At 45.5% G+C, this 16,231-nt stretch overlaps 1 protein-coding gene across 1 annotated transcript; it reads left to right on the forward strand.

Annotated features, from left to right (window-relative positions):
• Positions 1-302: 302 nt before the first annotated feature.
• On the forward strand, positions 303-11,895 carry RTCB (RNA 2',3'-cyclic phosphate and 5'-OH ligase). The gene is made up of 12 exons (XM_065640085.1): positions 303-511; positions 630-708; positions 1,777-1,844; positions 3,654-3,753; positions 5,011-5,167; positions 5,758-5,914; positions 6,895-7,054; positions 7,367-7,542; positions 8,140-8,328; positions 8,815-8,925; positions 9,624-9,743; positions 10,806-11,895. Exons 1-12 carry the CDS (start codon positions 419-421, stop codon positions 10,911-10,913), a joined length of 1,518 nt encoding a protein of 505 aa, XP_065496157.1. The 5' UTR covers positions 303-418; the 3' UTR covers positions 10,914-11,895.
• Positions 11,896-16,231: the final 4,336 nt, after the last annotated feature.

A 16,231-nucleotide genomic window follows, 5' to 3' on the forward strand; every position in this document is an offset into this window, starting at 1 on the left:
GAAGCGGGATCACCCGGCGGGGGCCCGGCCCTGCAACTGCGCCCGGCTGGAGCATCTCCGGGCCTGGAGGCGCCACTCCCTGTCCGGCCTGAGGAAAGGGGGAGGGAGCGACAGGGCGGAAGCGAGCCGTGTGGCCGGAGAGGGCGTCCGGGCAGCCGCGGAGCCGGAGAAAGCGAGCGGCCTCTCCGGCACGCCCCAGCCGGCGGGCTGCGGCAGCGCTTCTCCCGGGCAGAGGGGGCGCCAGGGGGCGCCGGCAGCTCCCAGCCCTGCCGCAGGAAGTTTGACCCTCGGCGGCTCCCGTCCGCTGCCGGCTGCGACAGAGGCGACCTGACCCTCGGCGGCCGCCGTCGGTTCCTGCCGTTGGCCGAGTGCTGGCGGCCGCGCTGACGCGGAGCCGCCGAGCGGGAGCGCCGGCGCCATGAGCCGCAGCTACAACGATGAGCTGCAGTACCTGGACAAGATCGACAAGAACTGCTGGCGGATCAAGAAGGGCTTCGTGCCCAACATGCATGTGCGTGGGGAACCGGGGGGGTGAGGGGCGGCCCACCTGAGGCGGGGCGGGGGAGCCGGGCCTGGTGGCGGTCGCAGCCCCGGCCCGGTGCCGGCCGCCCTGACAGCTCTCCCCGCAGGTGGAGGGGGTTTTCTACGTGAACGACTCCCTGGAGAAGCTGATGTTCGAGGAGCTGCGCAATGCCTGCCGCGGCGGAGGTGCGTCCGGCGGGGGGAGCGGGGCTCGGCCCTCCGGCGCAGGGACGGGCTTCGCACGCTCCGCGCCCTCGAAGCTCGCACGGGGCGGCGGGTTCACGGCGCGGTGTCCGTGAGCCCTGAAGGGACCGGGGTGTGGCAGGGGCAGTGGGGCCGGGGTCAGGCCCAGCGTGTGTCCTGCTGGAGAGGCAGCAAACAGAAGTTAGTGGTGTTGCCTCACCGGCCACTGCGGCTTGGTGAGCAGCACAGGGTGTCACCCGCAGCTGTAGCGTGTCCTGTGCACACATCGGATGGGTGAGCACAGCCTGGCCAGCCGCCCTCTGTGCTCCAGTGCGTTCCCTGAATGCCTGCTCTCAGACTTTCACAGAATCACAGAATGTTAGGGATTGGAAGGGACCTCGAAAGATCATCTAGTCCAGTCCCCCCACCGGAGCAGGAACACCTAGATGAGGTTACACAGGAAGGCGTCCAGGTGGGTTTTGAATGTCTCCAGAGAAGGAGACTCCACAACCTCCCTGGGCAGCCTGTTCCAGTGTTCCGTCACGCTTGCTGAGAAGAAGTTTTTTCTCTTATTTAAGTGGAACCTCCTGTGTTCCAGTTCATACCCATTGCCCCTTGTCCTGTCATTGGTTGTCACCGAGAAGAGCCTGGCTCCATTCTCCTGACACTCACCCTTTATATATTTATAAACATTAATGAGGTCACCCCTCAGTCTCCTCTTCTCCAAGCTAAAGAGACCCAGCTCCCTCAGCCTTTGCTCATAAGGGAGATGCTCCACTCCTTTCATCATCTTCGTGGGGCTGGAGCACAGGGCAGGATCCAGATCTGACAGCTGGGCTGGTGGTTGTGTACTTCTGTTGTGGGCACAGATCAGTCTGCATTGCTATTAACAGAGAAGGAAGACTTTAGCTAATATCTCATTTAAGGAAACTGCAGATCATGTATAGTGCTAGGCTCTTTGTTGGTGACTGACTTCTGATTTGCCAGTGTTTAGCACTTTGGAAAGTGCTTCAGCGTGATTACCATGGTAAATTATCAGATTGCTTACTTTTTCTTTTTTCTCTTATTCAGGTGCAGGTGGCTTTTTGCCTGCTATGAAACAGATTGGGAATGTGGCTGCATTACCCGGCATTGTTCATGTGAGTGACTCTTATAAAGAATTGTTCTTTTTCTCTTCCTATTTGCCAGTGATTATTGCCATCCAAATGGGAACTCGATTGCGAGGAGGGGTATGGACCAAAGTTGTAGGCTGTAAAACTAAGTTGTCAGAAAGGGAAGCATCCACTTACTTCATTGACTGCCTTTTGACGCGAAGCTTTTTTAGCATTGCTTTATGCTGTTTCAGTTTGCCTGAGCCACCTTTCCCCCACTGCTCGTATTGTCTGTTTGTTGGGTTTTGATTTGCCTTTGCTGACCTGGAATGCATTGAGGAGAGAGGAGGAGGTGATATTGTTGCCTGTATTATTGTTGCTGTTCTAATGGTGGTAGTGAGCCTTCCCACGCACTCAACACTCCTTTCTCTCGCCCTATGCATTTTTGGAAGCAAAGCATCAGATATGGTGATGCAGGAGGAAAATACTAGACTGGGTCACTTTTCAAGAAGCTCTAAGTACAATGTGGAGATGATCTTTTTCACATTTAATATTGCATGTATTAATAAGTAACAGATAATGGAATTGTATTTTTTTAATTGTCTTGGTGACTTGGTAGGAGTTTTGAATTTCTGGCTGCAGTGAAAGGCAGCCCATCATGCTGTTAAAATGCCTTAGCAATCAACCAAAAAAGGGAGTAAGGTAAAATAATAGAAGCCTGTTAAAGTGGGAATTTTGGCTGGTAGTTCATAGGAGAGATGTGATCATCTGTCCATTCAAATCTTCACTTCTGTTTTTTCAAACAAAGAGATTTCTTGGTGATGGCAAGGGGAAGCAGAACCAGCATACAATCCCACAGAAAAGTACTGGTTTTTTACTGTTATCTATAACAGCAGTTTAACACACATTGAAAAGTTTCAATTTCTGACAGTTTTCTGGGTGTTTGGATCTTGCTTTTTTGGTTGTTTAAATAGATTGCAGAGTCCTGATTGTGAAGTCCTAATTTAAACTGCCAGGCTGAATATACCAGGAACTTGTGCAGTTGTGTAGAAGCACATGTTTAATTAGTAGCAATATAAAAAGGTTCAATAAAAGCTATTATTTTATAATTTAAAATTACACAGCTCCTATCCTATCAGGGTGTCATCCTAAAATGATTACTTTTTCCTGCCTACAGGGTGCAGTCTTTGGTCAGTGTTCAATGACACAGCTAAGAAGAGAAAATACGCAGTGTTTTATGATTCTATTCCACAGCATTGATCTCTTCCCGTCTTATAAGTACAGTATTTAAATATTGCAGATGTCCCTAGATGGAACTTGGTAAAGATGAACTCATCTTCACTATCATATCTCTGCTTTATGCTACTCATAAGCTTTTGCCTGCGTAAGTTTTGAATGCAAGGACTCTTGAGTCCAAGAAAAAGCTAGGTTAGAATTCAGTTTGAGATCAGAGTGTTGAGATCAGAGTTCCTACAGTTTGAGATCAGAGTTTGATATCAGAGTTCCTACATTTAGGTATTTAAGCTCCTCTTACGTGTTCTTGAGCTCTGGTCAATGGAGCCCAGGGGGCTGCTCAGCTGACCAGCCACTGGGTATTTGCTTCAGGATGAGATCAGCTGCTCTCTGTTTCCTTTGACTGTCAGTCCAGTAACTGTAGGAGTTTAGATACTTACCAGAATTGATACCAGAATCTTCATCTGAACATCTATTCTTTTCTTTTCTTTTTTCTTTTTTTTTTTTTTTTGTGTATTTGTTTGTGAATGCGACAACCACTGTCACAAGGCACAGCATAACCAATGTGACCCTGTGCAGCACAGCATTTCATAAAACTTTAAGATTGCCTTTGTTCTCTTTCAGAGATCAATAGGCCTTCCGGATGTCCATTCTGGCTACGGGTTTGCCATTGGCAACATGGCTGCCTTTGATATGAATGATCCTGAAGCAGTGGTGTCACCAGGTAAGGATACTTTGACTGACTTAACCTGCCCTCAGAAATGTCTGTGGTGCCATAAAAACACTTGTCGAAATGGCAGGTCTTTACAGTGCTTTATGTGCAGAACCAAGGGAAAAAATATGAATTATAGAGAATTAAAAGGCATTTAATTCTTGCACTCAGAATCTTTATTCTTTATGGAGCAAGTGGTTACACTGAAAATGTCTGAACAGTACAGAGAGAATTGCCCTTGTGTTTTTGGCTTGGGCTTGTGATATCCCTCAGTTTTGAAGGGAGAGCACAAGACTTTGAACTTGAGTTTTGCCAGGCTGATAAAGAATTGGCTTTTCCCTTTGAGCAATGTTTGAAAACATATTTTGAGACTATTTCTACACTTTATTAAAAATGTGACTTTGAAATATCCGTCTTTTTAATAAACACCTGGGTCTTTACTCACTTATGGTCTGGAGATGCTTTTGTGGTGTACCTGCTATTCATGTTTTGAGTTTGCTGTAGGCAGTTCCAGTGTTCCTGATTGACTCAAACCCAAGATCTCTTGGCCTGGTGTCCCCCCTCTGACACTAGTTAATACCAGAACCTTCACTAGTAAAGGTAGCATCACTGGTCTTTCACACTAGGCCTTGCCCTGCAGTATTTATTTTTATTAAATACTAAGAGTTAAGCTGAACACTAAGTACTGAAGTTTAATATTCCTTTTAAGTATTTATCTCTTCTTATAACTAGTTATTATTTATTCCAGTGTGGGCTCAAAAATGACTTGGTTTCAGGGACTTGCTTTTGAGAACATCTTACATCAGGAAGCCATGTTACTTTTCTTCTGACATTAGGCAGAAGAACAGGAACATCTCTACTTTCTGTGGACAGTATATTTTATAGCTTTGTCTACTTGCTGGAGCAACTTTGTAAACAGAGAGCTCTGTAGGCAATTGTACAGCTACATCTGTAGAGTACATGCTCAAGAGTGAAAAAAAGTTTGGTTTGGGTTTTTTGTTGCGTGTTTTTTAAGAGTTTTCAAGTTTTTCTCTGCAAGACTACATTTTTGGCTCTCTTGAAATTTGAGGCTTCATGCAAATCTATTAAAATGAGGCTTAATGCCATTCAGCTTTTATCCCAATATTGTGTCAGAAAGGAAGTGTGAGATTGAAGCATTTGGTACGTACTCCTTGTCAGCACTGTCACTCACTTAAGATGGATATTCAGAAAGTACTCACCATGAACACACTTTCTTTATTAACTCCATGGCTTTTTCTACACTTCTAGGTGGTGTCGGATTTGACATCAACTGTGGTGTCCGCTTACTACGTACAAATTTGGATGAAAGTGATGTGCAGCCTGTGAAGGAGCAGCTCGCCCAGGCTATGTTTGACCACATTCCTGTTGGTGTCGGCTCCAAAGGTGTCATCCCCATGAATGCCAAGTAAGAGAAAGATTTTGTGCACACATCATTAGTGGGAACATCTCTGGTGTTTATTTTGATCATTGGGAGACTTCAAGAAAGAAAAAGTAATCCTAAAACTCTTTCCATTCTTTCTGCATATGTGCTTCACCAGGAGGACTGGCATAATCATCAATGCACAAAGTCAGCTGTTTCTTCTGCCATATAAAACCCCTAAGTAACTAAAACTTCTTGAAAGGTTCTCATTTCTTCTGACAGAAAATCTCAATTTTTTGAAAGGCATGAGAGAGAAAATAGGGTATTCTCCACACAACAAGGAGGAAACAGTCATGACCTATCTAAAGTTCATGTATTTGTAGAGCGTGATTTTCATGAAGTATTAAGAAGTTGGACTTCTTCTAAGGGAGTTGGGGGCTGACCACAAAATTGTGGGATTATTTCAGTTGGATGGGATCCCTTGAGGTCACCCCGTCCAACTCTTGTACGAAGGAGTGCTAAATCTGAAGGTAGTTCTAACAACAAAGTTGTATCAGGTTGCTCAGGGCCATATCCACTGGAGTTAGGAGTATTTCCAAGGGCAGTCACCTTATGTAGGTGTTCGATAATTGCAGGGATTTGGAAGAGGCACTAGAGATGGGTGTGGACTGGTCTCTCCGGGAAGGCTATGCCTGGGCAGAGGACAAGGAGCACTGTGAAGAATATGGAAGAATGCTGCAGGCTGACCCCAACAAGGTCTCCTCAAGAGCAAAGAAGAGGGGTCTGCCTCAGGTAATAACATTTCAGGAGGGCTGTGAGTGCTCCCAGGGTTCAAATGTGAAGGTTAGCAGGTAGTTCTCTAATTTTGTGTCTTTTCTTGAAACTCTGCTTAGCATTTCTGGGCAGAGGGAAAGGGGAGATGGTGGGGCCATTTTTGAATAATTATGGACAGAACTGTAACAGAAGGAAACAATACTGGGCATACCCAAGGTTTTTTGTCAGTTAATACCTGGTAATGGAATTCATGTTTGGTGGCATTTCCTCATCCAGATGTAATTTTGGTTTTAAGAGACAGGCAAGTTATTCTGCAACTTATCTCTTTGTTTGCTCGGCAAATTAATAGTAGAGCAAGAAAGGATATCATAATAAATAGAACTAGCTTATAACTCTGAATTGCACTTCAAGGGTTGGATTTCATGTCTATAAATAGTATCTCATTGCTCTGGGTGGAACACTTTTCAGACGGCTGTGCTAATACTTCCATTTGTAAAGCTTTTTTATATGACTTCTTGAGTTTTATGAATTTTGGTGCTGCGAGACTGTAGCATTTTAACCTCAAAATAATCTTATGTCCTCAATTTTTACATTTTGTCTTGCAAATAACTGATCATCTGTTATGGAGTTGAAAGAATTTGGGCTCAGAAATGCGATATTTTGCTTTAATCTACTGAAAGGTTGTAAGTACCTAGTTAACAGGATGTTGTAATTCCCTCGTGGAGTTGTAACAAAGACTATATGTCTGCCTTTCCTATACAAATCGAAGATGAATTCTCAATAGTTATAAATCTGAACAAAGAGGACAGTGATGACACTACGGTGTTCTACTTCCTTTCAGTTTACGTGGGGATTTTTTTTTTTCCTGGAAAAGCTTTTCTGAAACCAAAACCTTGCTGTTAGCAATTTTCCCTATTGCACATGTTACCGTAGCTCTGCCCTGTGCTCCCAGAGGCTGGTTTACTAGCGCTGTCTGATCAGCATGTTGTGATTGGCAGCTGGGGACCCTGGGAGCCGGAAATCATTACGCTGAGATCCAGGTTGTGGATGAGATTTACAACGAATACGCTGCCAGGAAGATGGGCATTGACCACAAAGGGCAGGTCTGCGTGATGATCCACAGCGGCAGCAGAGGCCTGGGTCACCAGGTTGCCACAGGTACGGTCTGACTGACGTAGATACCTGGAGTGGAGCAAACTCTTCAGCGTGTTCTAGTAAATTCCAGCACCAAAGAGCATTTCTTGCCGTGTAATTGCTGAGTCTGTTCTCAGTTGCCTTGACAGGTGTTGTCTGTTTGCAAACAGTTGATGTTCTGCCGCAGATTTGCTTTTGCATTTGAAAAGAAGCCGTAGGTTTGATGGTTGGACAGATAAGTTCAGTTTTAGAATATGAATTATAGACACCCATGTTAATGTCACAAATTGAAACAAAATTAAGAAGTCACTTAGATTTACTGTGTTTATTTCCCAGATGCGTTGGTGGCTATGGAAAAAGCCATGAAACGGGACAAAATCATCGTGAATGATCGCCAGCTGGCCTGTGCCAGGATCGCCTCTGCAGAGGGACAGGATTACTTGAAGGGAATGGCAGCTGCTGGAAACTATGCATGGGTCAACCGCTCTTCTATGACTTTTCTAACAAGACAGGTAGGAGCAGAGTTGTCTCTGTTGGAAACATTTTGGTACACATCTTCTTTATCCCAGACATATGGAACACAGTGGCTGCAGTATATAATGTAATTTTCATTTTTGTGCTTCTTAAACTGTGGTTTCTGGAGAGACTTACGCAAAGCTGCAGTCATGGCAATCCATCTAAAACCTCTCAACATCACTGGATTGTACTTGCAGAAGCCACTTAAGCAATATTTTTGAAAATGCCTTAAACTGGTAGAAGAAGATACAAGAAAATTGTTTTTATGCTGCTGAAGCCATCTTTTCAGAGTTGCAAGAATTTCCCTGCTGGATATCTGACTTAATTCCAGCATTAAAGCTGCCAATGGGCAGGTAAACAATCTATACAGTCCAATTCTGTCACACCCAGCACTGTTGTTTTCAATCCCAGTGTGGCTGAATTTGACTGAAGTTTCTAACCTGCCATGCCAAGTGTTTGGGTCACTGACTTAGCAGTAGGAAACACTTTCAAGCAAGTCTGTTCCTTTTAATACCTAAAAAGACTGTAAATCTTCTGCATGCATACAGCGTGTTATCTTCTTGTATTTCACATCCAATATGCTGTCTTTTTAGGCCTTTGCCAAAGTCTTCAACACAACCCCAGATGACCTGGATATGCACGTTATCTATGATGTGTCTCACAACATTGCCAAAGTGGAGCAACATGTAGTGGACGGAAAGGAGCGGACTCTACTGGTGCACAGAAAGGGATCAACCAGGGCCTTCCCTCCTCACCATCCTCTTATCGCTGTTGATTATCAAGTAAGTTTAGCTGTGGGAGAAGGAAATCAGAAGACAATTCTGGATCAATCTGACAATTTTAGGGTCCCTAACAGAGATCTACATGCTGTGGGTTCTGGTTTTGAGCTAACAGTACTGGAACCCTAGTGGGTTGGCAATGTTCTGCTTGTCTGTGTGTTAGATCTTTGGGACACCGAGCTCACTCTTCTGCTCCACACCCACAATGTCTGGAAGATGATGAAGGGAAAGAAGAGTTTCATATCTAGGGCAGGCTGCAGTGATTTGCCTTGTCTGGCTGTTGGACATGAGGCTTTTGATCTGCTGCTCTGCATCTTTCACTGCAGTTAGTTCTCCAGAATCCTTGATACCAGGTACCCGAGGCACACAGGGATGCTCTGAGGGAATGTGAACCTGACCTCCTTTTCTAGAGATAGGGTTCCTCTCTAACTTTCCTTAAGAATTAGGTTTTGGGGCTTTTTCTTGTGAATTAACACTTTGCATCCACAGCTGACTGGACAACCCGTTTTGATTGGCGGGACTATGGGCACCTGTAGCTATGTTCTTACTGGCACAGAGCAAGGCATGACTGAGACCTTCGGAACTACATGCCATGGAGCTGTAAGTCAAAAAGTTATTTCAAGAACAGACTGGTATAGGACTGTCATCCAGAGAACAAGGTTGAACAAGGGTCATCCAGTGTGTGATTCATCTGTTGGTCATACAAGTAGAGAGTAGCCTTGCCACAGTAATCCCAGCTCAGGAGGACTGTGGGCTGGAAGTCCTCTTTCTCCCTTAACTGAGTAGTTTCAACTACTTCTGCAGAAAATTCAGGGGATCCACTTTACACAAGGCAAATGTTAGGGTGAAGATGGGGAGAATGAGCTCCTTTTATATCTCTGAGCTCACAAGAAGGATAGACTGTGCTGAGGCTATCCATATAAAACTCCTCAATAGTCAGAAGAAGGTATTTCCTCCCCTGTTGTTCACAGTGTGAGACAGGCTGATTGAGGAAGATAAAATACCTTCCAGTAAAACTCTGACTCCTGAACACTGTCTGACAAGTCGTTTGAGTAAAAAGACACTTGCAGACTAGTATGTTATACACTTGGAACTTTCCTAGCCATCATACCAGATGTGGGATTTTGCAGCAGCCCATCACCTAAACTCTAAATTCATTTCCTGTTTTGTGGCTTACTGTGGTCTGCACTCAGCTGTTCTGTGTTTATATATAATGTAATAATGTTTTTCTTTAATCAGAAGGAGTTTTGTTTTTCCAAACTGCTACAAAAAGTAGAACTAACTAAATTGCTGTCTAGGGTCGTGCACTGTCTCGAGCCAAATCTCGACGGAACTTGGACTTCCAGGATGTATTGGACAAGCTGGCTGACATGGGCATTGCCATCCGTGTTGCGTCTCCCAAACTGGTCATGGAAGAAGTGAGTTGAATACTTCATTACCTGAGAGGGAAAAGGGCATCTTGCTCCTTGGCTGAATGAGACTCCTTGACTTGATTATTTGCAGTGCTAAGTGATCACCAGTGCTTTAAATACACAGCTTGTACAGTTTCTGATAGAGCTATCAAATTTCTTGGAAAGTAATGTGAAGTCTTCCTTGTCCCTAAAATCCTTCTGAAAAGGGAGATGGCTGTTTGACAGGTTTTGGGAGGGTATGTTTTTTTGCTCTTCTGCCTGGAAAAAGGGATAATTACTATAGGCCCTGAGAAGTCTTTGTGTGAGCATCACAAAAGTAGTTATGTTTTATGGATTCTCTTCTTGAATTACATTCTCCCAGCTTTAAACTTACTTTACAGTGCAGCTGTCGTGTAGATTATTAGCAGTATATGAGAGATCCACCTTTTCTAAGATGAATTCCTGCATTTGCTTGAGAAGAGAACTCTGAATGGCTAGAAAACTTTGAATATTATGACTTCCAGTTCCTCTGCGTTAATATGATGAATGCCTTTTCTGTTCACAACCTCACTCATAGAAGTGTGTTAATCATTTGGAACTATGCTGCTATGGATGTTGGTGTTGTACAAACATGTTGAGTACATTAAAATCTCTTTAAGAGCAGCTTCTTTGTCAGAATTCTGAAGGGGGAAGCTCTAGAGTTCAACCCTGATTCCTGTTGCTAAGGGGCAGTGAAGATAAATCTCAAGGCTATCTGTAAGGAGGAAGTTCGAGTGACTTCCTGCCGGGTAACAAGGCTTGACATTCTCATTATGCTAGTGGACTGGATTATCTGAGAATATAGGGAAAACCGAACCAAAATAGCTAGTATTTTATCTGAAATATGGTAAAAGCTTATTTGGAAAGCTAAGTGTCTCGTAGATTTGTTACATCTGTATGGTGGCCAGATTCTCAATATGTTCACCTACTCTACACCCTCAATTCATATGATTCTATTTTTGTGAAGAGCGGATATCAAACATCTAACTTCCTGGGAGTTTGAGTTGTTTATTGTTTTGTTTTGTTTTGTTTTCTCTCTTCCCCCTCCAGGCACCAGAGTCTTATAAGAATGTGACAGATGTGGTTAACACCTGCCATGCAGCTGGCATCAGCAAGAAAGCCATTAAACTGAGACCTATTGCTGTTATAAAAGGCTAGAACAGACAAGGCAGCAGAAACACACCAACAGCTCCAGGCCTTGCACAAAACTGACTAGAACCATCATCTTCCCACACCTCTTGGACTCTGTAGGATGCTCAGATATCCTATCCCTGTTCTGGAAACACAATGATTGAGGATAGTCATATTTTTAACCACTCCTGGGCATAATTAATGCCCCCCTCCCTCCTCCTTGTTATATCGTGTTCTTTTCTTGTGAGGAAAGGGCAAAGAAACAAGTAAGTCTTGGGTTTTATATGCAGTCCCTCCCCCATTTGCCTGATGATTCCACAGGCAGGACTACAGACTTGCCCAAGTTGTCACTAATTGCTGTGCTGCAAGACCACCTCCATCAGTGAAGACAGGGTATGAACCAGACCTGCTGTCTCCACACCTGCGTGCCTGGAGCTCTTTCTGCATATAGAAGTGCTCCGATAGGCAGAGTATAGCGCTTCTGGGCAAGGAGAGGTTGCTCTGCAGATACCTTTATGCATAGTCTCTACTGTTGCATGTTTTGTGGCAATTGGGTAAGAAGTCTGGAGTTGGGAGTGGTCTCCCACTTGGGTTGAGAGGGACTAGCTGAGCCTGAGGCACAGTCCTCCCTTCTTCCCCCACCCTCTCCCATATAACATGGCACCTGGCGTACTTGGCTCAGTACAAATAGGTGTTCCACAGTCTTCTGGAAATGCCACCGGGACTGAGTATGTTGCTTTGAGAGGTTTTGTTAGCCCAGTAAAAGTTGTGACTTAACAATTTATGGATGTGCTAATCCAACATTTTGTAAAGTCCTAAGCATGTCAAAGTTGGATGGGATAATATTGCTCACTATGTCTTGCAGCTTCTAGTGAGTCCAATTGCAGAGTCAGACCCAGTACAATGTGATTTCTGATGTTTCTTCTACATTCATTAACCAAGACTGGAGGGGAAGCTGACCATCCCCACTGGATCATTTGGGGGATTACAAATAAAATGGGAAGATGGACACTGCAGTGTGTCTGTGTCATGTTTATTCTGTAGCTAAAATGTATGTAAATACATATATGAGCTTGAAACCTGTCACATTTTGTGACTTCAACTGATTGATCTTGCGAAGAAATGTGCAGATGGCAGAATTTCTTTCAGGATACAAGTGAAGGGCAGTGCAGTGCTGTTTTCTCACTTTGGTTATGACAAGGATATGATTTGCTTTTCTCGGGGCCTGCTGGTTCCACCTCACTGAGAAGGGACTGATGCTTGCCTGTAAGCCTGTGTGCAGACACGAGAGGGCGGCTGGAGGAAAATAAAACCTCAAAGCAAGAGTGGAGCCCTGCCAGGGACTCATGTGAACTGAGCAGATCATGACTGATGGACTCGGGTGCCTTTTGATGAGACATCCCTTTAAGTTTAGGCTGAAACCCATTGATCTCAGGAAGTGTAATGGTATTTTACTGTCTTAATCACTTTGTGCTTATTGGTTTCGTAATTTCAAATACTGTATTTGCTGCAGGTCCAGAAACAGCACATACAGTAATAGTCACTGCTCTGAGACCTTGTGGGTCTGACTTTACAGTCTCTTGTTTTCCCCTGCTTTCTCCAGTGGAATTGTTCCAGATTTCCATCTGTGAGATCTGAGACACATTTGTTGAATTTCAAACAAAAATCATTTCACTTGGAAATGTGAATTAGCCTCCAGTGACTGAAAGACAAATTGTTGGTCTCAAATCTTCTGCACAAGAGCATGTTCAATGCAGAAGTTTCTGTCTATAAATATCTCAGACTCTGATGTGGAATGCAAGGGAACCCTTAAAACATGCATATTTGAAAAATAAAGAAGCATTTATCAAACACAGTTCTTTTAACTTTTACCTACCATTGCTGAGACAAATTTCAATTTTTTACAACAAGCAGAAATCATGTACCATGGAGGTGTTCTCATATGTGTGCCTGAAGTCTTCTGATCATCTGTACTTACGCATTAGCATTCAAAAACGCAAGAAGTGCTGTCAATTTTGGTTTCCTGTTTGAAAACTAGTACTAGTTTTGGTTCTGGGTTGTGCTGAATGGAGGACAGTGCTGGTTTCCTAACCACCTAAAAAAGTAAGAGTAAAAATGTAACGTCTCCCAGTTTTTTGTTTAAACCTGGATGGTTTTAATTCCTTTTTTTTTTTTGCAAGTAGGGCTGTCCACTAGCTTGTTTAAATTTGCATTTTAAAAATAATTTTTAAATAGGTAGGGAAGGCATGCAGTATTAAAATTCATATGCTGAAATACAGGTGGATCTGCAGAAGCATCTTGGCAACACTGAAGAGCCGATGTGGTTATTCAACTATCTCTGCTTCCACAGAAGGCTACTGAGAACTCAGAATATCTGTTAATGTGTGATGTGCTTCCCTCCCTTCCCCGAAAGACTGAAAAAGCTTCTGTGAATGATCATTGAAGTCTTCTTTTCATCTTTTTTTTTTTGGTGGGAAACTGCAGGTAGGAGATCCATGTCTGCACCACACCCTGGAGCCGTTGCACACCTCTGTCCAGCTGCAGGCACTCACCTATTCCCTGCCTAACTGCAGTTGATTCCGTTGTCTGTATGATGACCTGCACCAGAAGCTTTGCTGGCTCTGGGGCTTGCACAGCATGTGTATGTTAGGTCTGTCCTCAGCCAGGGCAATCAAACCAGTCCTTGGATGCAAGCTTCTTTTTAGGGAGATAAATAGCTCACTGCATTTATCCTATTCTCTGCTTGAGAAAAAGATGGTTTAACTTACAGATGGGACCTGCCAAAACAGAGCTGCTGTCCCTGGGAAGTAGAAGGTGTCAGCTCTGGCACCTTGCTCCTCTCTGTGCTCACAGAACTGGCTGCAGGGACCGGTGCTGTGCAGGGACCGATGCTGTGCAGTTACAGCGAGCACAGGCAAGCGCTTCCTTCCCTGCCAGGAACTGACTGCGCTGCACTCAGGGGCTTGTGCAGGTGCTGTTCCCATCACTGTTAGCATAGCATTAAATAGCAAACAAAAAAGCACTTCAGGTTTTTGTTGCTGGTGGGTGACTCTTCCGGAGTCCTCTAATTGTGTCACCTGAGCTGAGAGATGCAGCACACAGTGGAAGGGGCTGTGTGAGAGCTCCCCAGAAAGGTGTTGCGAATCAGGGGACCGGTGCTTCATTTGTTATAAAGGATTGCAGAGCTGGCATGCAGGTGACAGCCTCCTTCTCTTGCCTTAGTTAAACTCGAGTGTTTGTGTCCTCCCTAACTTCCTCAACTAAACGTGCCCTAAAGAAAACCAGGACTCATCAAGGTATGTGCTTGCAGTGCTACCTGCTGTGGTGTATTTGTGCTGTATCGCACACCCTGCTAGTTGGGAGCCCAGTGTCTAACCTGTGTCCTGTTTACCACCATCCTAAGTCCCTTAGGAGTTTTTTTCCTCTGCTCTATCTTTTCTCTCCCTGCTTTAAACACGGCTCCACACACACACCCCGCTTCCTCCTCCGCTGGTGGTCCCAGGCTGGTGTTCTGGCCCAGGAGGAACAAGTGATCTCTGACACATCTCTGGCACAGGCACTCCCGGCCTCTCCTCCATTCTCCTTTGTTCCTCTCAAACATAAACACACTTAAACTGGCCTCTTCTCCCTCCACCTCCCAGTCTTCAAAGCGATCAGACAAAGCACTATCCCTCCTGCAGCATGTGCCAACACGCTCCCCGGCTTGCAGAAGGGAAGGCCTCAATTAAGCAGCGGGCCCTGCCTCTACCTGGCATTTGTTTTGCTTCTCTTGAGCCCTGTCCTAGAGCAAGGGGTTTTGATCACCAGCCCCTCTGGTTTTCTGCCAGGGGAGCTGTCAGTGGGAGGTGTAGGGTGGAAAAGCAGGAGCTCAGCAGCTCCCCAGCCAGGGCGCCACTGGTGCAGGTGCTTTGTCCCCTGCGCTGTGGGAGGGAGAGGAAGATGGTAACCTCCTGGCACCCACAAACCACCAATAATTATGTGGTTTCTGGTGGGGGTTTTTGGTTTTTTAATTACAATACATAACAGGAGGGTGGGGGTCATTCCCTGAAGCAGGGGGAGTGCCAAACAGTGTGTGAAGTGGGAGAGCAGAGGGCACGGAGAAGCCTCCGGTCTCCCAAGGCAGCTGTGCAGCTCTGCCTTCCCAGGCACCAACCGAGCCTGAGCTGCTGCCACTGCTGGCTTTTGTGGTGCTGAGCACATCCCCATCTTACGGCACCCTCCTTCCCAAAACCCGGGAGGCTGCTTCGGGTCACGTTGTATATAAAGTTCAGAAACCAAAATAATCACTAGTCTTAATTGCAGAGATTAGGACCAGGAAAGGGAAATAGAGTCATCTGCCAGCACTTAATCTAATATTTACTGGCTTAGCAACAGACAGGCAGAGGCTGGGCTGCCCTCACATACTGAGGTGTTTGAGTCAGCCTTGTGATGGAGCCTGATCCTAAAAAGAGGTGCCAGGGTCGGCCTGGATTGCAGTTGGCCCCCATTCCCTGACCCCAGCTGAGCTACATCCAGCAACCTGCTTTCTGCTTATGCTCAGATTTGCCCAGAAGGCATTTGGAGGGGGGGAAGCATTTTCGTCCTTCCTTCCTCAGTGCATGAGGAAACTGAGGCACTGACCCGTTATTTTCCTCTGTGCAGATTGTGCCTCACATCAGCTAGGTGAGGTGGGAGCCCAGGCTCTTCCCCTCTCTGTTCTCAGCCCCAGCAAGCCACTGTGGGGTGGCGAGTCAGGTAGATCGGGCTTTCTGCTCTTCACTTTGAAATGCAAACCTGGGGAACCTGTTCCCCTGCCATGTGTCAAGAGGCGAAGGAGAAATAGATGGGGAGGGGGTCCCCACGGGCACCAAAGGGGAAGGAGGGGCACAGCTCCCACAGAGAAAGATGTGGCAGTGGGTGTGTGTGTGTGATAAGGTCCAAGCCCTGATGCTTTAGAGTAGCAACTTGTTACCTGAGGTAATTAAGTGGTAGGAGATTATCAAACCTGAGGAGTGAAGAGACTCCCAGGGAGAAAAGCAGACTGCCAGCAGTTGTGAATATACACACTGGAGGACAAGACATTAGGGTTTTATGACAAAATTTAAAGGGGAAAGGAGGGAGATGAAAAGCAATCAAATACAGTACTTGGAATAATGGAGGAGGATCTGGATCTCTGACCCCTGCCTAGCCTGCAGCGTACGAGGCACTGCATGAAGCTTGGCCTTAGCTCTTCTAGGTCAGCATGAGCACCCAAGTATGCTTCTGCCCCAAATTATTGCTTTTCATGCCCCAGGGCAGAGGGAAGACATAGAACAGCCACCAAAACTTCCCTAGGCCCTGTGGGCAGCAGCATCCCTCTACGGCAA

Source organism: Caloenas nicobarica, chromosome 1 (assembly GCF_036013445.1).
Source record: "Caloenas nicobarica isolate bCalNic1 chromosome 1, bCalNic1.hap1, whole genome shotgun sequence".
NCBI classification, from domain to species: domain Eukaryota; kingdom Metazoa; phylum Chordata; class Aves; order Columbiformes; family Columbidae; genus Caloenas; species Caloenas nicobarica.